The 27508-nt window shown below is 38.0% G+C and overlaps 1 protein-coding gene across 2 annotated transcripts; it reads left to right on the top strand.

Moving 5' to 3' along the window:
- The first annotated feature begins 87 nt into the window (after positions 1–87).
- Positions 88–27508, top strand: LOC109827058 (alpha-1,4 glucan phosphorylase L isozyme, chloroplastic/amyloplastic). 2 transcript variants are annotated; one of them, XM_020394024.1, is made up of 15 exons: positions 88–435; positions 12765–13003; positions 13098–13199; positions 13546–13722; positions 13869–14144; positions 16170–16441; positions 17928–18045; positions 18146–18556; positions 18736–18888; positions 19702–19830; positions 19906–20142; positions 20437–20513; positions 20788–20974; positions 21050–21250; positions 26971–27508. In XM_020394024.1, exons 1-15 carry the CDS (start codon positions 225–227, stop codon positions 27085–27087), a joined length of 2907 nt encoding a protein of 968 aa, XP_020249613.1. In that variant the 5' UTR covers positions 88–224; the 3' UTR covers positions 27088–27508. The 2 variants fall into 2 exon arrangements, with proteins under 2 accessions (XP_020249613.1, XP_020249612.1); XM_020394023.1 differs by having other exon boundaries at positions 12756–13003.

Below are 27508 nucleotides of genomic sequence, written 5' to 3'. Positions count from 1 at the left end.
TTTTAGGAGCACCGAAGCAAAGCCCTTAATTAAATTGAAGTTTTGCCTAATTAATTCACTTCAGAGTACTGATCTCTTATTCTCACCCCTGGGGTGCCGTGCTCAATCCCAACTGATATTTTCTCGGGATCTCACCGCTCTCCATCAATTCTTCTTCCTCGTCGTCTTCCTCCACACGCACACCCACACACGCTCTCTCTCTCTGTAGGCGAGCTAGGGCGTCAATGGCGTCGACGCCAGTGCCTTCGACTACTTCAACTAGCCCCATCGCGAATCTGACCTCAATCACGAGGCTTACAGGCTCCAGATTGAATCTCACTGCGAGCTCCAACCTGTTCTTGAACAAGATCGGGAGATCTCGACGATCCTACAAGCGCATCTCGATCAAGAGCGTCATCAGAGACCCTGAAGTCAAGGTTTCGGTCCCTGACGACGGTACATTTTCATGAAATTCTCGTTCTCCTCTTTTGGTTTTGGTTCGTTTGTCCAATTCTGCTAAATCTTGCTCTTAATCTTGTAGTTTCATCGTTCATTTGAGTTAGGGCGCGATGTTTTTTGATTTATGACGAGTGAGCACAAAATGTTGATGCATTTAGTCATTATCTCAACGAAGAGATAGAAATGGAGAATATTACTTTATCTTTCCCATTTGACTTTTTTATGTCAAGAAAAATGTGGTTCTCTTTGTCAGTTTGAAAGTAAATTATGGCTCTCTCGTTGCTGTAATCCTCAGCCAAATGCAGCTTTTCTCTTGGGTATTGGATAACTGGAGCTGAAATTTTCATCATTTTAATCCGTGTATGGAATTTCCCTTTTGTCTGTCTTTGTGATATGAGACCTTAGATCCGTCTGCATTGTTCTATGGAAATATTATCTGATGACTTCACATGTAGAATTTTAAAATTTCTAGCATTTCTTTAATAAGGGTGAGATAAACTGATATGATTCCAGAGCCATCGGTGCGTAGGAGTAATCGTGCTCGCGTGGTGCATAATTACAAGAAGCTACATAACGAAGGAATCTGGGTCCTAATAGGATTTGATTTGATTACAAATAGGATTTATTTTAGGAAGTAGGGAATTGTTTAGGCAGTAGGGAATTGTTTAGGTAAATACGATTTCTTTAGGAAGTAAGGAATTGTTTAAGAGTAGGAGTTTATTTACAAATAGGGTTTGTTTAGGAAGCAAAGCAGAGGCTATTTAAAGCCGGCTAGCTATTAGGGTTTTGTTATGTTTTTTGTGATTGAAAACTTAGGAGAATTTTATCAATAAAATTAGAGCTTCTTATTTTCGGAATTCCAGATTCATTATTGGTGTTCTTGGGCTATGTATTTGCCTGATTTGTCGGTGATTGTGTAGAGACTTTATATCGCTTGATTCTTTGGGTAGTGTAAAGTCAAGTTTGACCTCTCGTCAATTAGTGCTTTTGTTGGGAGAATTCGATTGTCTACCATGATGGAAGGAGAGTCATCAACTAGTGATAATTAAACTTTGTCATATCGAAAGAGGCTTGGCGAATTGGAGAAGGGGTATGAAGAGAACAAGAAGGAGATCAGAGGTCTGGTGGAGACGATCAAATGATTGACTTTATTGGTGGAGAAAGTGATCAATGACAAAGCAGACACAATGACGACGATGGTTATTGGTGGCGGACTCATAGGGGGAAGTAGTTATGAAGGATTCAGTGATAGGTGGGGCGCTAGGCAAAATGAAGAGTTTGGGAAAAATATTAGGGTTAGTTTCTCTCATTGAGAAACCCCTCTTTTATATTAATGCATTCTTACAACTAGGTCCTTACAACATTGACTAATTCACTTAGTATCTAAATAACTCAACACTCCCCCTCAAGATGGGCGATAGATATCAATTATCCCCATCTTGTTATAAAAGATATCATACTCTCTAGAACCTAATCCTTTTGTTAAACAATCAGCTAACTGTTCTTCTGATTTCATATAGCTCAAAGTCAGAACTCCTCTATTCAGTTGCTCCTTGATAAAGAACCGATCAATCTCCACATGTTTGGTGCGATCATGCTGAACTGGATTGTTTGCAATATTAATCGCCGATTTGTTGTCACACCAAAGTTGTAAGGAGTCTCTTCTAAACAAGCGCAGCTCAGATAATATGTTTTTTACCCACATCAACTCGCACAGACTAACTGTCATAGCTCTGTACTCGGCCTCAGCTGTAGATCTAGCCACCACATCTTGCTTCTTGCTACGCCAAGATACGAGATTGCCTCCAACAAATACACAGTAGCCTGTAGTGGACCTACGATCATCCATACAACCCGCCCAATCAGCATCACAATAGCCTTCAATTCTCAGATGTCCAAAACTCCTGAACCATAACCCCTTTCCTGGGCTTCCTTTAATATATCTAAGAATTTTGCGAACTGCCTCCATATGCTGTTCTCTGGGATCATGCATATATCTACTCACCACACTCACTGCATGAGTAATATCAGGTCTCGTATGGCATAGATATATAAGTCGTCCAACCAATCTTTGATATTGCTCTTTACTCACAGGGTCCCCACCCTCGGCACTCATCTTATGATTCTGCTCAATAGGAGTAGATGCAACTCTGCACCCCAACATCCCTGTCTCTGAGAGAAGATCCAGAGCATACTTCCGCTGAGAAAGCACTATACCCTTTCGCGACCTTGCAATTTCAATTCCGAGAAAGTACTTTAACTACCCCAGATCTTTAACTTCAAGTTCCTCTCCCAATTTCTTCTTCAACAGTTGGATTTCCTCAGCGTCATCTCCAGTGATTACAATATCATCAACATAGACCGCCAGGATAGTGATACGAGTTTTGGAGTGCCTGTAAAACACAGTATGATCACCATTGCACTGCTTGTACCCTATACCACAAACTGCCAACCTGAATCTATCAAACCATGCCCTCGGATGTATCTGTCGATCTTGTCCTCTGGAGTTTGCTTAACCGTATACACCCACTTACATCCAACAGCACGCTTCCCAGCTGGCAAAGGTACCAACTCCCATGTGTCATTCTTCTTCAAGGCCTGGAGTTCCTCGTGCATGGCATTCAACCACCTAGGATCTTGCTTAGCTACCTGCCAGTTGTTAGGTACAGGCACTGAATGCAACGATGCAATGAATGACTTATATGCAGGTGGAATGGATGCATATGAAATATAATTCGCAATATCAGTATCCCAATTTCCAAACTTAGCTGGAGGTTTTCCAGCATTGACTCTAGAGGTTCTGCGGGGCAAGACAGGAGTATCAGAGATATCAGGGAAGGAATCGTTACCTATCGACTCAGGTGAAGGAGAAGAGCAAGGCACTGGAGAGGAGGGACTTGGGTCATCAACATTTGTGGGTACTGACACAGACACGGGAGGCGGCTCATGCTGCTGTTTCTGTCTCCTCGTGTATACTCTCAGCTCCCCCTGACTTTGACTGTCAACTCCTAAGTCACCACCACTACTCGGCGATGTACCATCACTACTCGGTGACTCAAGAGGACATGGAATCATCCCGACCACAATATCATTCTCATTCTCATTCTCCCCCTCTCTACTAGCATCAGTAGAGCCATCTCCAAACAAGGAACTCAACTCCGTCTTCTCCCCATAAAAAGGTTCAAACTCCCGAAAAGTCACATCCATACTAACAAACAGCCTTCTTTCAGTGGGACACCAACACTTGTATCCTTTTTGACTTGATGAGTAGCCAACAAAGATACATTTAACTGCTTGCGGATCCAGTTTACTCACCATCAATCTGTGATCTCTCACATAACATGTGCATCCAAACACTCTTGGTGGAACAACAAAAACATTCGAGCCCAAAAGCATCTCACATGGTGTCTTCATCCCTAATACTCTTGACGGCATCCTGTTGATCAAATAAGCTGCTGTCATAACAGCCTCACTCCATAAAAACTTAGGCACATTCATTGTCAACATCAATGAGCGTGCCACTTCCAGTAGATGCCTGTTCTTACGCTCAGCCACCCCATTCTGAGCAGGGGTGTCTGGGCAGGCGGTTTGATGAATAATTCTCTGATTAGAGATGAAAGCTGCAAACTCCTTATTGACATACTCAGTCCCATTATCTGTTCGAAGAATCTTCACCTGCACTCCAAACTGTGTCTTCACATAAGCCGAGAAATCTTGAAAACATTTGTAAACCTCTGATTTCTGCTTCATCATGTATATCCAGGTCATACGTGAATAACAATCAATGAAAGTAACAAACCATCTAAAACCACTAATAGAGGTAGTAGGACATGGTCCCCAAACATCAGAATGGACAAGTGCAAATGGTTCACAACTTCGAAGACCAATCATTCTATAAGTAGAACGAGTATGTTTTCCAAGTTCACATGCATTACAAAATAACTCTTTTCTATCCACTTTCTTCATTAACTCAGGTTCTAATCTATTTAAACTCTCAAAAGATAAATGCCCTAACCGGCAATGTTGAAGCATCGCTTCTGCCTCTGGCCCTCCGCTAACAGTAGCAGCAATCATTGCTGTCTCCCTGTCCAAATACCTCACGTCTGATGCCAGTCCCAATCCTCCTCCCCGTTTCCTTCTCTTGAAAGACACACAAATCTCGATCAAATAACACGGTGCAATTTAATTGATCAATGAGAGAGCTAACTGAGAGTAAGTTAACTGGAAACGAAGGAACATGTAATACAGATGACAAGGTAACAGATTAAGTGCAATGAACCGAGCCAGTACCCTTGATGGGTTGGGATGTCCCATCAGCAGTCTGAACTGTCTCAGGATGCATATGCTTACTCGGATAATATAATACAAACTCACTAGATGTTCCTGTGACATGCCTAGATGCACCCAAACTCACTAGATGTTCCTGTGACATGCCTAGATGCACCCGAGTCTATGATCCAATCAACATGAGTTTTAGTGGATGCAAGTGCCTGAACCTGTGTACCTTTGTTCGCATGAGCATAACCAATAAAGTTACCAAAGCATGTAGTGGTAGCCAGATCCTGGGTGACTTGTCCCTTGCCCTTCGAACTCTCAGCCTGAAGCTTGAACAGACGTAGTTCCTCCATCTCTGTTATTTCAGCTCCAGTCATCCCAGCAGTAGTCTGAGACTCATCAGTCACAGCTAGGTGAGCAACTCCTTGGCCTACACGCCCCCTACCTCCTCGACCTGCACAGCCACCAGTCTGACTACGTTCACCCCAGTTCCTTTCCATGAGTGGCTTAGGGCACATCTGTCTCAGATGCCCTACCTCTTCGCAGTTGAAGCACTGCCTAGTCTCCCCTCTGAATCCAGTGTTATTCGGGTTGGATACCACCAGTGCAGACTTCTCCCCTGTAAGTCCACCTATCCCAGACTATAGCCTGATACGACTCTCCTCCTGTATCATAGCCGAGACTGTCTTCTCCAATGGTGGGATCTTCGTCTGGGTTAGTAGCAATGCCGTCCTCTGCTCATACGCTGGAGTCAAACCTCAAAGAAACAACATGGTCCTCTTCTGCAAAGAGGCCTCGCGCTCCTTGCACTCTGGGTCCTTGCAGCTCGCTAGGGGCGAGAAGTGATCGTGATCGAGCCACAAGCGCTCCAGCTCTGTAGCGTACTCCTGTACAGTCCTCTCTCATTGGACTATAGCGTTGATCTCCTTCTCGATCTGAAATACCCTCAGGTTATTCAACTTCTTGATGATCTCCTCCATCGGATTTTTTTCAGTCTTCGTCATCGATCCAACTTGTATTCTTGCGGTGCGCAACGAAAAAATTTCGGCAGCACTTCGACAGCACAACAAGAGAGATAGATCAATAAGAATTCTCGTTTCACCAAGGAAACAAGAACCAAAAGCAAGATATCTCAACAAAGTGAGATATCAGCTCTTCTCTCATCAGTTCTAGGACTGACTTGTCGAGGAAACCTAAATAATCTATTACAAATTAAGAACCAAATAGATCTTTTAATCAAACTACTTAATCACAAACCCCCTCTTTTAATCCCTGGTCCCCTTTCTCCCCCCTCTCTTTCAGAACAGTAACCAAGAAAGCAATTTAAAAGGGAAAAAAACCCCATCGAAAGCCCAAAAAATCTCTGTGATCGGAGAAACAACTCTCCTCCAAACCCACGCCAGACAACAGAACCTCCTCCCTCTTCGTACTGGCCAAGTCTCCAAGTCTCTCTCGTGCTGGTACTGTGACTGGAAAATCCGCGCCAGATCCTTCGTCCACCAATCCTCGATCAGATCCGAGGCTACAGAACCCTAGGCGAGGGCGACTCCGTCAGCAGCAGCGAGAACTCGACGGCTGCACCAAGGCATCGTTGACGGCGGCCAGTCCCCACCTAGGACAGCGTCGTCACTCGTGACGTTGACGGCGCGCAGTCAGGTCGTCGAGTTCAGCGAGGTGAGTTCAACGATTCCCTTCTCTCTCTACTTCAGCGATGATGCTGGGTTTGAGGAAAGCCTTAGCTCGGAAATTAGGAAGAAAGAGCTCGATCAGAAACTGGGAAATGGCAGCGTCGTCAGAGCTCGAAGGAGGAGGTAGATGAGCCGCCACATGGCTCTGATACCATGAAGAGTTTGGGAAAAATATTAGGGTTAGTTTCTCTCATTGAGAAACCCCTCTTTTATATTAATGCATTCTTACAACTAGGTCCTTACAACATTGACTAATTCACTTAGTATCTAAATAATCAATCACATAAACACCGTACTGGCGCATGATAGCGCGACAGTAGCCGAGCCGTGAAAGACGGGTGGTGACAGAACTACGATGACAAGACCGGTAGCAGCCCGATAGAGCGGTAGCCGATATAGCTCAATAGGCAAGCCACAAGGCCGTGGCGAGGACAGTTTGGCAGACTAATAGGGCTATTTTGCAGGCAGTAGGGATGTAGGGTCGTGGCAGGCCGCAACCAGTGGGCAAACAACGGCGGACCGATGGGAGGACTTACAGTGCTAGTGGTGGTGCGACAGGTCAAGGGTGTGGATATGGCCATTTGAGATGCTATGGAGGAGATGAGATTGTCGAGGAAGAGATGGAACCTGAAGGTGATGACGATCGATTTACTCGTCGGGGACCACGTTATGTTAGAAGCAGAGAACTTGATGATTATTGCAAGGATTCAGGCTTGGAATCAGATAGAGATTGGGGCTATGATCAGATGCAGCAACCGCATGGAGATTACTATGGCGAAATTCGATATAGAGATTATCGTGATAGATTGCAGTATTGTCGTGGTGGATACAATTACGATTATGATTATGATTAGGATGGATACGATAGAGGTGATTATCAGTATGATCGGGATGTCGACGATATTTGATAACAAAAGGATCATAGAAAGTCTAGATTTGATCATGATCGTGATACAAGGTATCAGGAAGATTTGATGAGATGTCCGTGGAGAGTTAATATGAAGAATTAATGCTAAGAAGTGATTATTCCAATTTGGTTGTATTGATCATGTCATTGAAGAAGAGGAAAATATTGAATCGAAGGACTTGTCATATGTGGTTATTCCGATTATTCCGATTTGGTTGTATTGATCATTTGTTAGGCACCACAAACAATGATTCTGTTGGATATTTGTCATATGTGGGCAATTATGAAAATATTGAATCGAAGGACCCAAGGGTGGAGAAGAAAGAAGAGGAAAATATAGAGAATGTGGAGTTTTTGAAAGAATTTCTAGTTGCTTTAATTTCTGAGAACTCTAAATCCTTTATTAGCATCAAGGCAAATGATTGTGATGGCTAATAGCAAACAAATTTCTTTCTCAATTGACAAGTATAAGGATGTGATTTTGTGTAATAGAGTTGCTACATGTTATTTACTTTTGTAGAGGTCGTCGCAGTTTAATCTTGGCATTTTTCATCAGGGCAAGGAGGACAAGTACTTTCCTTGAAAAGATGATGATTGAAGGGTTGTGACACTAATGTATTTGAGTGGTTGTGTGAGGGAGGAGCTGAGTACTATGCTATTGTCATTGAAGCTATTGATCAATGTGATTTTCAAGGGAACTATGAGTATTTGGTGATGCTATTTAGGCCATGCAATGCGCCATCAACTTTTTGGGTAGCGATGAATAGCTTGTTGAAGCCTTTTCCAAGAAGTTTAGTATTGATGTTCTTTGATGATATATTGGCTACCATGGAGGAGCACTTACATCATTTGAAAGAGGTGTTGTTAGTTTTAGATGAACATAATTTCAATATTAAATTATAAAAGTGCCACTTTGTGAAGGCAGAGTTTGGAATATTTAGGACATTATTTCAGCTGAGAGAGTGAAGGTAGATGAGCGGAAGATTGCAACTATAATGAATTGGTACTTATCTAAGGATATGTCGGCTTTATGAGGATTTTTAGGTTTGATAGGATTCTATTGGAGGTTCATGAAGCACTATGGTCTGATTGCTAGACTATTGGCCGACATGCTGGAAATGGATGAATTTCAGTGGACAGATTCATCACGGCACACTTCTAAAGATTTAAAGAGAGTGATGTCTCAGACTCCGATGCTTGCATTGTCAAATTTTTTGAAGGAGTTTAAGGCATATGCTTATGCTAGTGGCGAGCGTATTGGAGGGGTTTTGGTGCAAGATAAGAGGCCTATAGCTTATATGTCAAAGATATTGGAATTGTAGTTTATATGTTAAAGGCATTGGGATCGCAGAAGAGGTCTGGAGTACTTATGCTTAGGAGATATTAGGAGTCATGCATGCTATGAAGGTTTGGGTGCCATATTTGATGGGAAACAAAATTCAAGATCAAGAAGGATCAACATGCTTTGAAGCACTTATTGGAGCATAATATTATCTCTTCCAAACATCAAAAGTTTGTGGTGAAACTTCTCGGGTTTGAGTTCGACATCATATATCAGTCTGGAAAGAAGAATATAGTTGTTGATGTATTACCTTGGAAGGAGGATGGTCCGATGTAGTGGTTGGTGTGTAGCAAGAAGTCAAACTTACATGCCATTAGTAGCGCAGATTGGAGTGTGAGATCGTATTTGTCAGACTGTAGAGTTGGATGAGCGAGGTATGAATTTTTGTGACCAGATTGGGCGAGGAGGTGTACAGGGATGTGAGCTTCAAGATGAACTACTTTTCTATAAAAACTATATATGTTTCTAAAGTAGCAGGCTTGAGGTATGATATTCTCTCTCATTTTCATGACAGTAGAGAGAGGTCATTTAGGTTGGCTTCGAACTTATGTCATGGTGAAGCATTTCTTCTATTGGGAAGGACTAAAAGTAGCGAAGAATGCGAAAGTAGCAGTGTGATATGTGCTAGAAGGTAAAATATGATCAAAGGGCTGCAATAGTATTGATGCAACCTTTGCTGATTTCAGAGAGGATTTAGGAGGACTTCACAAAGGACGAGAATACATTGGAGGACTATGATGAGCTCAAGGAGAGGTTTCCTGATCTTTCATTTGAGGACAAATGTAGTCTCAAAAGCAGGGAGAAATGATATGATTCTGGAGCCATCGATGCGTAGGAATGACTATGCTCACATGGTGCATAATTACAATATGCTACATAATGAAGGAATTTGAGTCTTAATAGGATTTGATTTGATTACAAATATGATTTATTTTAGGAAGTAGGAATTGTCTAGCAGTGTAGGCAAGAGGGAATTGTTTAGGCAAATAGAATTTCTTTAGGATGTAGGGAATTTTCTAAGAATAGGGATTTGTTTAGGAAGCCAACACATAGGTTATTTAAGGCTCGCTAGGTTGGTGTCAGATATTGAGTTATAGAGAGTTTAGGGTCCCTCAATCTTCTTTGATTTTGATTATTGAGCAGAGGGTTTGATCCTGCATACAAACAATACGTAAGAAGATTGGAGTTGGGTTTTCCGAGGATTCCTTCAATGGTCAAGTTAGTATTAATCTCAGATGGAGAATAGAAAGTATGATTAATGTATGTTGTAGTGTGAAAAATTTTGTATCTTCATGCAATAGGCCTATTTATAATATATCTGGAAGGGTAGTTGCGTAATTTCAGTTGAGTTCAAGCAATCGACTTATTCAACTGATACTTTATAGATACTTTATAGGTGTCGGTAGTGGGTGGTCTGAATCACTTTTGTGATGAATGTGACGGTGAAGGAGGAGTTAAGGTGCGCTGATGTGATCCAATGAGTTATTAAGACTTTCGACAGTGGTGTAATGATGACTCTTACCGTGAATATAATGCGATGGTGACTGGCTATTATCGATGGGTTCGGAAAAAACCGCCTTTCGTCTTGGTTTTTCAAGGGAGGCCGAAAAAAGACGCCTTTCGACTCAGCTGTTTTGAATGAAGGCGCTTTTCGACTCAGTCAACTGAGTGATAATGCACTAGGTTGGTTTTAGCAGCAGACCCCGAGTGAGGACGCCTTTCTACTCAGCTTTCTTAGGAGGGTCTGAGTGAAGGCGTCCTTTGACTTGGCCTTCATGAGGTCGGATCGGATTGACGTATAGTTAATTTGAGACACGTGTCATCTCCTGGAATGAGATTAACACTTAGTCATTTCTATGACATAACAACTAGGTATTATGGTTTTATTATGTTTTTTGTGATTGAAAACTTGGGAGAATTTTATCAATAACATTAGGGTTTTTTATATTCAGAATTCCAAATTCGTTCTTGGTGTTCTTGGGCTACGTATTTGCTTTTGGTGATTTCATAGAGATCTTATATCGGTTGATTCGTCGGTGGTGTAAAGTCAAGTTTGGGCTCTCATCATAAACAGAGGGATCTGATGCTAAAAAACTATATATTTCTTTGTACCGGAAAAATGTGCTGGAAAAAATTAATTGAGAAGACTAATAATGTATAGGTATTAAAAAAATTGAATAACCTCTTAATGTTATGGATCACCTACCTGAACATTTTTCCTACTTGCCTCTGCCTAGTGTAATCTCCTCCTTTAAAGTGGCTACTACCATATTTTTCTTCTACCATCTCACTTTTTCCTTTGTTTTTGTGCATGAGTAGCCTCGTTGCTCTTGAGTTTGCATCCTATTGCTCCTAATTCATACACCATTTCTTTCCATTAGACAAATGTAAATGCTATCTCATGATTCTCCCTCATTTTAACCCTCGGTTGTAGCTCCTTCATAGTTGTGGTAATTGATTTTGTTCTTTTCTCATCTTTACCCAGTTGCTTCTCACTATCTTAAGTTTTCATTATGGGGCCTATTTGATTATGTATACCTGGAAGTACATGAATTCTTTCAATTAATGAAAATTAATAGTCATCGGAGCACAGTTCATTTGTTTGATTGGCATAGTAAAATTTGTTGCTGACCAATCCTGTATCTGGTTGGATCTAATTAAAACTCCACCATTTCAATTCTTGTTGGGTGGATGTAATTATTGATGACATCATGTTCTTTCTAACACAAGCCGAGGTTACATCTTGAGTGATAAGGAAAGATGAACTACAATATTCTTTCTAACTAATGTATTCATGTTCGTATAATTACCATCTTTCAAATAGCATACGTTCTCAACTATTATAATTGTTTCAATTGATATTATAATTAGCATAATTATGACCTTTTTTTGGTGGAGAATTGAAATTAGCAAGTGAAGTACAGGGAGCCGGAATTGAGTCAGTGCAGAACAGGGAAAATAATATAATGGCAACCAGTAAGTACAGAAATGAACCAGTAAGAAACTCCAATGCAAATTAACAACAGAAATGAATCAGTAAGAAACTCCAATGCAAATTAGCCAACATGAAAAATCAAAGAGGAAAAGTAAACAAATGGATAAAATAAATAACTCTACCCTGACCAGTTTATTCTTAAATTCTACTATAAGAAATCTTAGCCAAATTAAGATGACTAACTTTATCACAGTAATCTCCATGCTACATAATCCCAACTATTAAGTGACTAAAGTTACTGGTAACTAATTAAGTCGGATCCTTTATATGGACACAAGATGGGGGTTTCAGTTCACAGATCTTTGTTTCTAAAGATAGATGACATTGGAGCCTTCAGAAAATCTGATCAGGGAAGCAGCTATATATTTTAGATGTTCATAAAAAAACCGCCAAGTCATCTGCAGTTTGATAAAATTGATCAGGACTTTTAGTTTACATGGTTTTGACACAATCTCTCTTTGAAATATTGAGATTTAAAATAAAATACGATACATGTTGATCTGCTGTGCCAAAGTGATGCCCCAAGTATCCTCGAAGGGTCAACGATCATCAACATCCCATGTAAAACTGATTTGTTGGTGCAGAGCTTCTGGTTTTTCTCATTCGTGATCAATGAGCAGCTCACTTCTTTCCACGATATTATTGCTGCTTGTCTTCATTATCATGTTGGAGATTTCCTAATCATATGCTTCCTCATTAGTGTAATGTAGTTGACAACTGAGACCCTGATTTCGTTTCAAATATCCACCACTTGAACTGTAGGATATTTGACTGTTTTATTATTATAATTATGGTTCTATACATCCAGTTTAGTTATTCTGTCCCATCATTTATTTCAGATTAAAAATATTGTTCTTTACCTTTTTTATGTATTCTATTAGTTCCTAAAGTTGTATTATTAAAACAATATCTTTCCATTATCAGTGATTTTACCAAGATCTCTGCTCCTTGCTATGGTTCTGAATGATTTAAGCATGAGCATTGTATCTATAGTTTTCCCTTTTCTTTTTATTATTTATAATGTATAATCGTGTATCACTTTTTCCCTTTTCTTCTCATGTTATTGTTTTCTTTTCCCCAATCCATGATTATTTGAATCTGTAAATCCAGTTAATGCAGGTGTCAAAAATGCTTTGGATTCTTCTACTCATGATTCCTCCACTATTGCATCGAGTATCAAATATCATGCTGAGTTCACTCCCTCATTCTCTCCGGAGCGCTTTGAACTCCCCAAAGCGTACTTTGCAACTGCTAAAAGTGTTCGTGATGCATTGATAATAAACTGGAATGCAACATATGATTACTATGATAAAACAAATATGAAACAAGCTTATTATCTGTCAATGGAATTTCTGCAGGTTGAAATATTTGCTCATATTACACCTTGGCATCTTCAAATTTACATTGTGTGGTGTGACATTGTTGATGTTGATTCTTTGTCATGAAATGCAGGGCAGAGCCCTCTTAAATGCAATTGGTAACTTGGAGCTGACAGGTCAATATGCTGAGGCATTAATGGAACTTGGTCACAACCTTGAGAATGTTGCAAGGCAGGTTAGAAGTGATTTTATACTGTTAGTCCAAATGTTTATTTTGTTATCAGAAAGAATAATATTCAGAACTGTTGTCCTAATATTCAGAACTGTTGTCCTCATTTCGGACTTATACCTTTGAGCTTCACACATTTAGGCTTTGCTATATGACTTTGTGCTTCATTGTTCATTTCAGATATAGAACTAAAACACATTATGTCATATTGGTCTAATTAAATAGATATGTCAACTTAATGGTTGAAGAGCAGTTTATTTTTGTTTGTCATCATCTGTAGTTATCTAGTAAATATAACAATGATAAATGTTGTCATTGTTCAGTGAGTTCATATTTGTATATTTCTTTCTAGGAATCTGATGCTGCGCTGGGAAATGGCGGTCTAGGACGCCTAGCTTCATGTTTTTTGGATTCTCTTGCAACTTTGAACTACCCCGCATGGGGTTATGGGCTTAGGTACAGATATGGTTTGTTCCAACAGAATATTACAAAAGATGGTCAAGAAGAGGTTGCTGAAAGTTGGCTTGAGGTATGACTTACTGTCTACTTTCTTGTAGCTTTTCTTCACTTTTGTTAACTCAAAATGTCATTTATTTGATAACATGGTCAGGAATTGAAGTTGTCCTTCTACTGACTCAGGTTCTGAAATTCTTGTTTTTTCCTATCTGTTTGCAGATGGGTAATCCCTGGGAGATTGTAAGACATGATGTCTCGTATCCTGTGAAGTTTTATGGAAAGGTTGTTTTGGGTTCAGATGGAAAGAAACATTGGATTGGTGGGGAGAACATAAAGGCTGTAGCCTATGACGTCCCTATACCTGGATATAAGACTAAAACCACTATCAATCTCCGCCTATGGTCTACAAAAATACCATCAAAAGATTTTGATCTGCAAGCTTTTAATGCTGGGCAACACTCCAAAGCATCTGAGGCTCATGTAAACGCTGAGAAGGTTTTAATCCTTTTTTGTTTTAACTAGTATAATGCACGTGCAAAACACGTGAATATACATGGTTTAAGTTATAAATTTTTTATTGAATAGTAAAACTATATGTTAATAAATAAAATTGTATAATAAGATTGCTTAAAAAATGTATGACTTAATTATTATTGTGTAGTTATTGTAATTGAATGTTTTTCTATATAATGATCGCCTAGTGTCTACGTATTTTTAAATAAGTCTCCAAATCTAAAATTGTTCTTAAATAAAACTGTCAATCTTATAAGTTCTATTAAATATGCCCTCCAACTTGAAAATTGTTAACTTAACTCTAAATTAACTAAGTTGTATTAATTTTGCTACCTTTTTCCGGATGTTCCCTGTATAGTTACACTTGATACCTAGCACATATCACAATAGCTAGTTCTCATTATAATTATTTAATAGGGTAAATTACACCAAACCCTTATGAACTTTCAGCCCATATGAACTTTCAAAATTACACTAACCCCTAATGACTTTTCTGTTTCAAAGAAGATCCTCTATAACTTTCTAAATTTTGTAGAAAACCTCTATAAATTAGAACCGAGAATGCCATAAAAAGGCATTTTTAAAGTTTTTGAGGGTTAGGTGAATTTATCTAAAAGATATTGGGGGCTTTTTACAAAAATTATTATGAGTTTAGTGTGATTTCAAAAGCTCATATGGTTTATTTACTACAAAATGTTCAAAGTTCATGGGGATTTACTGTAATTTACCTTATTTAATGTTATAATTCTTAGTTCAAATCATACTGTCTATATACTATAAAATATTTATCTAATTTAATTTTTTAAATTATTCTCTTAAATAATTTAGTACTATAAATATTTTATAAATTTTTATTATTCTATCATGAACAACAGTAGTACTATTATTAATATTAAATAATTTTTTTTGTAAAAAGGTTAGTTTTCAATCATTTTCAAGTGTGGATTATTTAGTATCATGTAATAATCTTTGAGAAAATACTCTAAAAATAATATTAAATTATTTATGTAATTTATTTAATAAATAGTGTAATTCGTAATTTATGTTATATTATTAAAATAATTACACTATTTATGCTATTCAAAATTTATTCTATTTATTTTATTTCTCATTGAATTATAGTATAATTCTTAATAGTATTTAGTAATATATTATTCTATTTATACTATTATTTTAATTATTTAAATAATTATAATAATAATTAAATTGGTTACTACTAATAATTGTGTATAATTACTTTATAAATTATTTTATTTTATTATTTAATAACAATTAATAGTTATAATATTATTGACTATTATAATTATCTAGAAAGGTGAGGAGGTGTGTAATTAATAAGAGGTTATATTTATTAAATGAAAGATTAATTAGACATAACGGCATAGTTAAAATTTATCAAAATTTGAGAGGGCGAAAAGGGAAATTAGAAGTTTTAACGCGTCAATCCTCTTTTTATAGTAGTAAACATATAGATTTCAATTACGTCTACGTACATGTTTTGAGTTTTTGATTGCTAACTGCGTAGCATTTTTAGTGTTCTGAAGTTCAGGTATGCACTTGGCCAAGACTGTCTTGAGACTCTTGACTGAGCTTATATATGTCTAATGGAAATTTCCCATTGTGCATGGACTGAAACATATATATGTCTGTCCAATTAAAAGCATCTTGAAACACATTAAAAAACCTTTCTATTTGTCTTTGTATTTAACTGTATTTTGGTTAACTGAAACATCTTTAGACCGCGCATTTCCTTTTATATATGATGTGGGTGTTGTGCCTATTCCATTTGCTTCACTAAAAACTACATATTACTGGATCTGGAGTAAACTATCATATCATTTTCATATCAGATGTCCTATATCACAGTTATTACTGAACTGAAATCTAGAAAGAGTTTAGATATCTTACTATCCTCTTTTGCAATATAGATATCTTACTATCCTCTTTTGCAATAAAAAGTTGTAAAATGGAATTGAACACTATTGTGATATATGGTTTTGTGGTCAGATTTGCTATATATTATATCCGGGAGATGATTCATTGGAGGGGAAAACTCTTCGCTTGAAACAACAGTATACACTATGTTCTGCTTCACTTCAAGATATTATTGCCCGTTTTGAGAGGAGATCTGGAAATTTGGTCAGTTGGGAGGAATTCCCTAGCAAAGTTGCTGTGCAGATGAATGATACTCATCCTACTCTATGCATTCCAGAGCTCATGAGAATATTGATTGATGTTAAGGGTTTAAGCTGGAAGGAGGCCTGGAACATTACTCAGAGGTGTGTTGCCTTGTCATCTGTGTCAGTTTTTATAGTATATTCTGTCTAAATATTTATTCTGTTTCTTGGATAAACCAGCCCCATGTTTCAACATCTCCAACATTAGGAGTTTATAACAATAATTAGAGCAAACATGTACCATTTTGGAAGGCATCTAGGCTTGATTCTCCGCACAGAGAACTTCAGTTAGTCTTTTCATTTGTGTTTTTTATCCTCTTTCGGCAGAGAGGAGGGGGAGGCAGGTGTTATAATTCTTGAAATAATGATTTTATTTTTTTTGGTGAAATGCTTATGTTAGGAGGAATCTTACACATGTAATGACAATAGATGCTCGAGCTTATTGAAACATGTTATCAGTTCCAACAACTCTTCAGACAAACTTAACTGGAACTGTTGGCAGAAATGTTGAATTAACTACAGTGGCACCAGTAAGGTCTGCACGTATTGCTTCAATTTACAAACTAAGTGCTAGTGTTTTTTATTGCTGGAGCATTACTTGAGTTTTTACCAGCCAGAGTTGGGTCAACATTAACCTAAGGAAATCGTTGGAGATTATTTTTTCCAAGAAATATTTCAGAAGTTCAAAGAAAAATTGATGATTTATTTTTTCTTTTCATTTGTTATGGACTTTTATGAGTTGCTTTAGAAACAAACTGTATGTGTTTCCTTATCAAAGTAGGACTTCGACTATCCTTTCTATTTGGTTAGGAGTAGAATAGAGAAATTCCATGCCTATACATGGGATCCTAATGTCCTCAATTTTAAATTTTTTTTGAATGATTAGTCCTTTGTTACTGAGTTGAATTTTCTTCTCAAAACCCTAATATCTGCCCCTTCTCTTTCTATCGCCCTTTCCCTTCTTCTAGTTCTTCATTATTTTCCCTTTTCTCTAAACAATCACAGGTTTTCCACATTCATTGTGATTGTTTTAAGTGGTTTTGAGTTGCTCTAAGTTCTCTAACTGAGCAAATTTCTCACTAAATTTGATGGTATATTCAATATTTCGCCTTGATTTTCCACTTCTTCCTTTGTTTTGCCACGATTCCTTTGCTAGCTAAATGATGTACATCTGCATTTTGTTACTGTTGTTTAACCTAGCACTTGCAGTGGATTTTCAGGCTCATTGTACTGACTTGGTTTCATGTTTGTTTTTATCAAACTGACCATCTATGTTATTCTCCTCATTCGTAAAAATTTATTATGTCGAAATAGTGCTTCCTGTCATTTTTGGTTTCATGTGCATATGCACCTAAAGACTTAGCTTCCTTAATGTGTCAACCTCCACGCTATTTGGAGAGGAAGTTACTTGCCACTGGGTTTTGGTTCATATGCTGAATTATTAGATTCCAGAATTTTACTGTCATCATAAGAACCTTCACTCATAAACAGTTCACTGTAAATGTTTGCAACTATTTCTTCTTTCTGCTCATTCACGTTCTCTCATAAATGGTTAACAGTTACAATTGTTTCACATTGACCCTTCCAGAACTGTAGCATATACGAATCATACAGTTCTTCCAGAAGCTTTAGAAAAATGGAGCTTGGATCTTATGCATAAGTTGCTTCCTCGACATGTTGAGATTATTGAAATGATAGATGAAGAGGTACAATGAAAAGTTCCATATTGAACTTACATGTGTTTCCTCTTAGTTATGTTTATGGAATCAAGGCCAATCTGATAATGTTTCCTTTGAATTGAAACAGTTAATGGATAACATCATTTCAGAATATGGAACAGAGGATCTTGTATTGTTGGACCAAAAGCTGAGAGAAATGAAAATCTTAGACAACATTGAGTTCCCTGAGCGTGTTGTGCAATTGTTTAAAGACGCATCGACTGCTAAATCGAAGCCAAAACTTTTGATTAAATCCTTAGATCCTTCTGAAGGGGTAGTTGATGGAGAAATCATATCTGGGGAAATAGAATCTGATAAAGTTGAACAAGAAGAGGAGAAACTGGACCCAGGAGAACCAACATTCTTGCAATCTGATCCTAATTTGCCAAAGGTGGTCCGTATGGCTAATCTTTGTGTCGTAGGTGGGCATGCAGTGAATGGGGTCGCTGAAATTCACAGTGAGATTGTGAAAGAAGATGTGTTTAACAACTTCTACAAGGTAAATGCTTTTAGGAGTTTTGCTCCATTTTTATTAACATAGTTCTTGGCTGAGATCACATTGAGTACTGTATCTGCAGGCCCAGTTTACTACAAAATGAGCGAGTTTGCCCTTATGGCATATTAACTGCATTGTACACATAAAAGCATACAATCTGAACTGATTTTCTCTCCTTGCAGCTCTGGCCTCAGAAATTTCAAAATAAGACAAATGGAGTGACTCCAAGGAGGTGGATCAGGTTTTGCAATCCTGACCTAAGTAAAATAATAACCAAATGGATTGGTACAGAAGATTGGGTTTTGAACACTGATAAACTGGCAGAACTTAAAAAGGTAATTCTGATTGTTTTCCTCCTTTGTTTTCTGTTAAATGAGGAATTTGAACTGTTCTAAGGGCAAATCCTATTGATGGGAGGGGCTACAGGCAAAGCAGGCCTCTAGACACTTCATCGATATTTCTCCCTCCTTTGTGGGGGGGAGAGTGGGAATTATCCACCTTTCCTCATTCCTTTGAAGTAAAATATCCTTTATTTGTAAGATATTGGATGACTTGCTCTAGTTCATGTAAACTAAGCTATTGATAAGACATTGAGAGAACTTGCACTGCATTATCCAGACAGAAGATAAAAAATTAGCATTCTTTTCCTGAATCAGTCATCTTCTAGCATTTGCCATTACTATTGATGATTTATTTTTCTTCATCATCTATTTGCTGCATTAATTTCATATTTCTCTTCCCTATACTGGTGTTCTGAGACTCATTGTAGCTCCTTTGGGTTTTTGTGTGTGCCATTCACTCCACCCTTTTCTCTTGTCCCCACCCAACCCACCCCGTAAACGTGGACATGTGCAGACAGTTATGGACAGTGGACACATTTACTCCTTTCATACTTATTTATTTGAAGCCAATTTGAGGAGTTGGTATTTATCGTGTTGTTTGTATATAAAAGGTTACTATTCAGCGTGCATTCCCTATCTCATTATCTTTGCTTTTACTACCACATCAGACACTTGTGTTCTGGATCAAATACAGCAGTTACTGTGTTTAACTATTCTCTAGTCTCCCTTTTACATATTCTCTTGTAATTGAAGAAAATCATAATTTTGCTCATTTCCTTTCTGAGGAATAATGCATATTTGGAACAGTTCGCTGATAACAAGGATCTCCAAGAGGAGTGGAGAGCTGCTAAAACAAGGAACAAGATGAAAGTTGTTTCATTAATCAAGGAGAAGACAGGATACATTGTCAGCCCAGATGCCATGTTTGATGTTCAGGTAGCTCTTTACATTAAAATACTTATGGTCCTATAAAGTAATGGGAGTGGTTGGATAACTTTTTGTGTTTTTCAGATAAAGCGGATACATGAATATAAGCGCCAACTGTTAAACATTCTAGGAATTGTCTACCGCTACAAAAAGATGAAAGAAATGACTGCAGAAGAAAGGGCCATCAGCTATGTTCCTAGGGTGTGCATATTTGGAGGTAAAGCCTTTGCCACATATGTGCAAGCTAAGAGGATAGTAAAGTTCATAACAGATGTAGGAGCTACCATAAATCATGATCCTGAGATCGGAGATCTACTTAAGGTATAGCACAGTCCTATATGCCACTCAGAGCTTTACTTTTCTCTTCTTTTCTTCTTGTATTATGAACAAATCTACTGTTTAACTTTAATAGACTTTTTTCCATTTCCGAAATTAATGATTGGTACATGTGTTGGCACTGGTTCATCTCTCATTGTTTGGCATTCTAAGCTGCCAATTTTCTCACAAATGTATTTTGTAGAGTTCCATGTGAACAATACTCATGTACACTACGTGCAATGATCATGTTTGAATGACATAGAGTTGCTCATTTGTATTTGTGATTGCTTTTTCCAGGTTGTTTTTGTTCCTGATTATAATGTCAGCATTGCAGAGATGCTTATCCCTGCTAGTGAACTATCTCAGCATATCAGGTAAAGTATGACATCTATTAGGCTGTAACATCTACAGGATGCAACCGCTGATCTGTTCAATGTATCAGGCTATAATTTTACATATTTCTCAAATCAAATCATTTGGCTAAAAACCTGGGTGTAATCATCCTTTCACATATGCTTTGCTCATCGCTTAAGCTAACCTTCTAATTGCCTTATGTTAGTATATTACTATACTTTTCGATAAACACTGCAGTAATGCACCGCTGGAAAATGTTAGCTAGATTATCCTATGACTCCTTTTGTTGTATAGTACTGCTGGGATGGAGGCCAGTGGAACCAGCAACATGAAATTTGCAATGAATGGTTGTGTTCTAATTGGAACCTTAGATGGAGCTAATGTAGAAATAAGGGAAGAGGTTGGAGAAGAAAACTTTTTCCTTTTTGGCGCCTGTGCTCATGAAATCACAGGATTGAGGAAAGAAAGGGCGGAGGGAAAGGTATATCTGTTAAAGTTTTCAAATTGAAAGGAATATGATATAACGTGTTTCCTTACATATTCAGTTTACCTGCAGTTTGTGCCAGACCGAAGATTTGAAGAGATCAAGCAATATGTTCGTAGTGGTGTCTTTGGGACTTACAACTATGATGAATTAATGGGGTCTCTGGAGGGAAATGAAGGGTTTGGTCGTGCAGATTATTTTCTTGTGGGCAAGGATTTCCCCAGTTACATTGAATGCCAAGAAGAGGTCGATAAAGCATACCGTAACCAAAAGGTAAGTATCCATTGTTCATGTTTTGTACTTACAGACAAAGTTTTAAATATCAGTTATAAAAAATATATTGGAAAACCATAATTCATATCGGATCCCGGTTATCCGGGGTATATCGGGGATAAGTAGTAAATTTGGAGTTTCATATCGGCTAGTGAGTATATTTAATATAATATCCTAAAATATAATCTAAGCACATTTAATGAAATACCAAGAGAGGATCTTCAAAAGATGTCATCGAGGGAGGTCTTTGAGTGGGAAATTTGCAAGCGATTTAGGGGAGAGTGGTGGAGTGGAGAGAATCAAGGTTACACGATGAGCGAATGTGGAATAGAACAGGCTATCACTATTTTTGTTTAGTGGATGCAGGTCGGGCATGGAAAAAGTGGGCTTTTGTCTTCAAACCTAAATCGGTTAACTTAGAATATAAATTTATAGAAAATTGGATGATTTTTAATTAGCGAGAAATCAGCCACTTTATTGGATTTAAACCAATGTGTCAAGAAAAATTGGCAAAAAATAATATGCGATAAATTTTTATAAAAATCGTATCAGTCATGACCCCGATGTATTGGCAATATATTGATAAAATTAGCTGATTTCTTAAAACACTTCTTACAAATAAAAGTAATAATGGATTTCTTTAAGTAGTATTCGAGTTTTTTTGGTAGTTTTGATGTGTTTTAAAGCATTGGAATATATAATTGAAGCTAAATAGAACTAACTTCAGGTAGCATACTAAGTTACTTGTGATAATTAGTACACAATTACGTTTCTTAATTTCTTTTTGGTGATGTTACATGATCACTTTGCCTGTCATTGTGGAAAAATGAGTAGTGGGAACATAAATTCCTTCTCACTTGCTAAAAGTAAAAGGTAACAACACGATAGTGTGGCATCTGATACACACCCCTAAGAAAAATTGGAAAGCAGAACTTAGCCTTACAATAGACAAAACGCCCTACTAAAGAAGCATATCTGATCACCTGCAATAAACTAACCGGAAAATTGTCCAATTGTACCTTGCTTGTTCATTGAATAAAACTAGCAAGGAAGTAATTATAAGTATGCAATCACTCATCTAAATATGCACAAGTGCTCCAACTTTTTTTCCTGTGCTACTACTACTAGTATATAGTCCTTCCAAGAGTCCCCTTGTACATTAACTTTCCCTTTTTCACATGTGTCACTTGCAAAATTCATGAAGTAACCTACCAGAAACTTGACACTAAACTTCAACTCTATCAAATTGGGTAGTACAATTGTTAGGACTGTGTTTTTGATTATTTGTATAACTTCATGAGAATTAGATAGGATTAGAGGTCTATCATGATTAAGAGATTGAGTCTCATCATGATAAGAAATTTGTATTCTATTCTAATTAGAAAGTTAGGCTTGGGATAGGGTATTATTTTTTTTATATATAGTTTTCTATTATTGGAGAAAAAACCAAGGAGAGGAGAAAGCCAATATTCTTGTAATTTGGGGTTAGCAGAGGGCGTATCACGATTTAAGAATATTTTTGAGAGGCGAGAGTTTCATAGTCTTTGGGAGAAGATTTTACGGTCTTTGTCCATCCAAAAGAATATAAGAAAAGTGATTTGGAGAGAATATAAGAGTTGATTATTGTAGGCTGTCTAAAAATCACTACAGATAGCTGATCCCCATCAAACACCGATGATGGAAGTTACAATTCGACGGCTTCCAGAAGACTACAATTTGAAGACTTTCACGTAGATCGATGAAGGTTACAATCTGACGATCTTCACAACAACTGATGAAAGCTCTAATCAACAGCCTTCACAATCAACATCGGGAGTTACAAAGATTATAAAATGACGATCTTTGCAACGTCCTAACAGAAAGAGACTACAAATCGACGGTCTCTTCAAACTAAGACGCGGAAGTCCTCCCTGCATACCAGCATCAAGACGCACCGCGTTCACAGCCACAGACGCAGCTCAGATCCAGCTACCAACGCTGCCAACGCAGCTTTCAAATTGCTGCCAACGCAACTGCCAACGCAGCTGCCAACGCTGCCAACGCAGCTTCCAAATTGCTGCCAACGCAGCTTTCAAATTGCTGCCAACGCAGCTTCCAACGCTACCAACGCAGCTACCAACGCTACCAACGCAGCTTCCAATGTTGCCAACACAGCTTCTAAATTGCTGCAAACGCAACTCACGAGCAGCTTGCAATGCTGGCAACGTAGCTTCCAAATTGCTGCTTTTGAGCTTCCAGACACTGCGTTTGAACGCAGAATTCATGCCAGAATGCGGATTTTACGTTTGACTCGTTCAAACACGAGCTGAACAGTTTCAAAACCGTTTTTCACGATCTGAGGGGATCACAACTCCACTCAGGAGTGATTTAAGGGGCGGTTACATCCCATTAGCCCTACTTAGGAGCGAATTAAGGGGGCGATTACACCCCTTAATCCCTTATAAATAACTAAGAAATCAGCTTAGTTCGGGGAGATTTTGGAAGTCAGATCCGGGAGAGGAGAGAATCTGAAGGCAACACTCTTCAACAACTGGAGATTTTCAGATATTTGATACTTGGCTTATTAACTGAATTATTTCGGTTCAAACAACTCTTTTCTTATTAGAGTTTGTCACTCGTTCCGAGTTACAACACTCGTGGAGAGTTCTTGATCAGTTCAACCATACAAGTCATTTGTTCCAGTAAATTGAGATTTTCGGATCGTCAACGAAGAGCAAGTTCGACGCGAGCATTCGAAGGAAGTACTCCATCGCCACTGTGAAGAACCCAGATTTAAACAAAGGAGAGGATTCAGATCAATTTTCTTCTCTTTTGTAATCAGGAATTCAAATTGTAATCGAGAGTTGAGAGAGTTGTAAACATTCTTTTTCTCTTTTGTAATCAGGAATTCAAATTGTAATCGAGAGTTGAGAGAGTTGTAAACATTCTTTTTCTAAGTAGTTAGAGAGAATGAGAGAGTTGTAAACATTCTTTTTCTAAGTAGTTAGAGAGAATAAAATCAGATACAATTCTTTCATTATTGCAAAATTTCCACAAACAATTATGAATGTGAGGTTGAGAGATTGAGTGGTTCCTCTGTAGTTCTTCTTGATACATAGTCGATTTCTCGTATTATTGCCCTGTGGACGTAGATCAAAATTGATTGACTAAACCACGTAAATCTTAGTGTTCTTTCTTTTTATTGTGGTTATTTTTGATATTGTAGATTAATTAGTTGGCTTTCGAGTTGCGGAGATTGTAATAGGCGGGAAGTCAAAGACTCCGAACAAGTGGTATTTGAGCGATGGTGATGATGGATCTGAGGATGAGTTCATAAGATAGATGTTGTTTGAAGTCGAAGATCGCGGATGTACAAGAATCAAGATGAAAAAAAGAAAAAGGAGCAAAAAAAGTGAGGACTAGGGATTGTCGACAGGAGGAGCGTCGGAGATCAGATGGAGGCAAGAAGCCTTTTCTCAGGCCTTTAGGGTTCTTGAATTGCAAAGGGGAGAAGTAAGAAGCATGTGATGCACGTGAGAGATTCATGTGAGGTGGGGAGCAACGATTCTATGTGGGGGCGTTTTGCTATTTGATGTTCTTTTTGTATATTGGCGTTTTGGTATTTATGTTCTTTGTTTGGTGTTTGGACTATGTGAAGAGTCACTCACCAGCAACGAAAATGCCAAAAGAGTGAGTGGATGGATTCAAAGAGATTCCATGTTCGTAGTTGGCCTTTGTGTTTGGAGATCTGGATTAGAACAAACTGTCTAGATTGGTTTGCAACAAATCGGTGAATTAGAGGCAGAACTTGACGATCTAAGAGATGATTCCCTGGTTTTAGAGTGCTATGAATGCCATGAAAGGGTCTGAATTTTTAGGTTATGCTTGTATTAGTCAGAAGATATAAGAAAGTTTTAATAATGTTGGCGAGACAAATCTGATGGCAAATAGGATGAATAAGTATACGACGGATGAGACTAGTGTAGAGAATCAAATGTGATTCTAAGTAGAATTATCAGCATCAATTATTTGAAGTCATCGCAAAAGTAGGAATTGGTTGATGTGTAATCTCGAGGAGGATAATCTCGGAGTAGGTGAAGCTTGTAAACGGAAACGACCGAGTGACACACGTGGAGATGGAGACAGTAGCATTGGACTACGAGAGGTGTAAGACGATGAGCGCTCATGTTTGGTTCAAGCCAAGCAAAGGAGATAATAGCATTGGGCTCATAATGTAGAGTAGAAAAGGTGCACCAATATAGTTCAAAACGAGTGATGTAGGTGGAGTACGAGGATAGCAAGCAGAAAGGCTACTGCCAATTTCAATTTGAGAGAGAAGCATGTTCGATTTGCTTATAGTATTGTGGCGAAGATCTCTTAGTGCGCACAAGAAAAGTGGAGGCGCTATAGCGAGGCAGGACATCGAGGGTCACGACTCGGAGTGCGGGTGTTTTGATTAGGAGGGTGGGTGCTTCGAATTGAAGTGTGAAAGAATAGGAGGAACTAGCGGGAGAGACAAAGTTTCAAGATGGTAATTGTATATCTTCAAGGGGTTTTGAGAATCAAATCCAATGTGGAGATTGTTGGAATTGTGTCCTTGATTCTTTGTATAACTTTATGAGAATTAGATAGGATTAGAAGTCTATCATCATTAAGAGATTGTGTCACATCATGATAAGAAGTTTGTATCCTATTCTAATTAGGAAGTTAGGCTAGAAATAGGATTTTTATTTTCTCTATATATAATTTTCTACTGTTGGAGAAAAAACAAGGAGAGGAGAAAGTCAATATTCTTCTAATCTAGAGTTAGTAGAGGGTGTAGCCTGAGTCAAGAATATTGTTGAGAGGTGAGAGTTTCATAGTCTTTGGGAGAAGATTTTACAGCATTTGCCCATCCAAAAGATTATAAGAAGAAAGTTTTGAAAAGAATATGAGAGTTGATTATGAATGTGAAATTAAGAGATTGAGAGATGAGAGGTGAGTAGTTCCTCTGTAGTTCTCCATTATACATTGTGGATTTCTTGTATTGTTGCCCTGTGGAAGTAGGTCGAAGTTGATCGACTAAACCATATAAATCCCAGTGCTCTTTCTTCTTGATTGTGGTTGTTTTCGATCTTGTGGATTATCAGTTGGCTTCCGAGTTGCGGAGATTGTAGTAGGCCGGGAGTCTAAAACCCCTAACACACATTAACCATCTTCACCCACACCACCATCGTTATCCTTGTCACAGGCTTGAACAATTGCCCTTCTGCCAAGTATTTCAAGAAAAATATCCTCTTTGGTCCTTCCTTGTACATTTAAATTACTCTCTCATATATAACTTTGGTTTCCAAGTCATGAAATTGATTTTTGTTTCTGAAAAAGAACAGGAATTTGAGTGACATGCTATAGGCCCCAAAAAAAAAGAAAAAAAAAGGGAACAAAGGCAAGCACATATAGCATGGAGTCATATTACATCTTCCATTAACACGAGTCCCCTTTAGTATGTACAAAACCATCAAGTAGTTGATTTAGAGTTAATTGAAAGCATCAGACCTTTTTATTTCAAGATTCATGCAGCTTGTATTTCCAAGTATTGGTACTTGTAAACCATGACATACATGCATCCATTCACGTGCTTGTGTTATTCGAGTCACAATTCATCATGCAAATTTCCTGAATCAGAAGTTATGCTATGCAACTTGCTTATACCATCAGTTATGCTTTTTCTCTCCTAAATGTATTTGTTTCTCATTGGGCAGTTATGGACGAGAATGTCAATTTTGAATACAGCTGGTTCCTCCAAATTTAGCAGTGACAGGACAATTCATGAATATGCGAAGGATATCTGGAATATCGAGCCGCTTGTGTTGCCATAAAGAAACAAGATTGGCAACGTTCATTTTTTATATACAGTATGCGCATATTCCTCAAAGAGAGGGAAGGTAGAAAAATAAGCCAATATCTACTGGTTGCAAAAGGTCATCCTTCAAAGTCTGGTCCAATAATAATTTCCTCGTGCCGTTGTCATTGAAGGCTGTTTGCGAACAAGACAAGGTCAGTTTGTGAGATTGTGTCCAGAAATCAGAAAGAATTTTATCTGGCTCGATGTGTCTGCACTAAAATCCCAAGGAATTATGTTGCTGGGAGTAGTTTTGAACTCATTTGAGGCTTTTTAATTGTTAATATTTATCCATAGTTACTCTATGCCCTTTTCGTCTAGTCTTGAATACTCATTTCCTCCCCTAAATTCGACACTCAGTAAAAGTTTCTAATGTCAGATTCTCGAGGTTGTGAATA

The sequence above is a fragment of the Asparagus officinalis genome, unplaced genomic scaffold, assembly GCF_001876935.1.
Source record: "Asparagus officinalis unplaced genomic scaffold, Aspof.V1 AsparagusV1_Un11, whole genome shotgun sequence".
Taxonomy (NCBI): domain Eukaryota; kingdom Viridiplantae; phylum Streptophyta; class Magnoliopsida; order Asparagales; family Asparagaceae; genus Asparagus; species Asparagus officinalis.
Note: the sequence above shows the minus strand (reverse complement) of the source record. Positions and strands in the feature narration are given on the sequence as shown.

Bases quoted from the DNA above. Each gene is read 5' to 3' on its own strand.
- LOC109827058 (XM_020394023.1), top strand. From the start codon at position 225: ATGGCGTCGACGCCAGTGCCTTCGACTACTTCAACTAGCCCCATCGCG. The intron at 13,723-13,868 runs GTATGACTTACT...ATCTGTTTGCAG, and splicing joins TTGCTGAAAGTTGGCTTGAG to ATGGGTAATCCCTGGGAGAT. The intron at 21,251-26,970 runs GTAAGTATCCAT...CTCATTGGGCAG, and splicing joins AAGCATACCGTAACCAAAAG to TTATGGACGAGAATGTCAAT.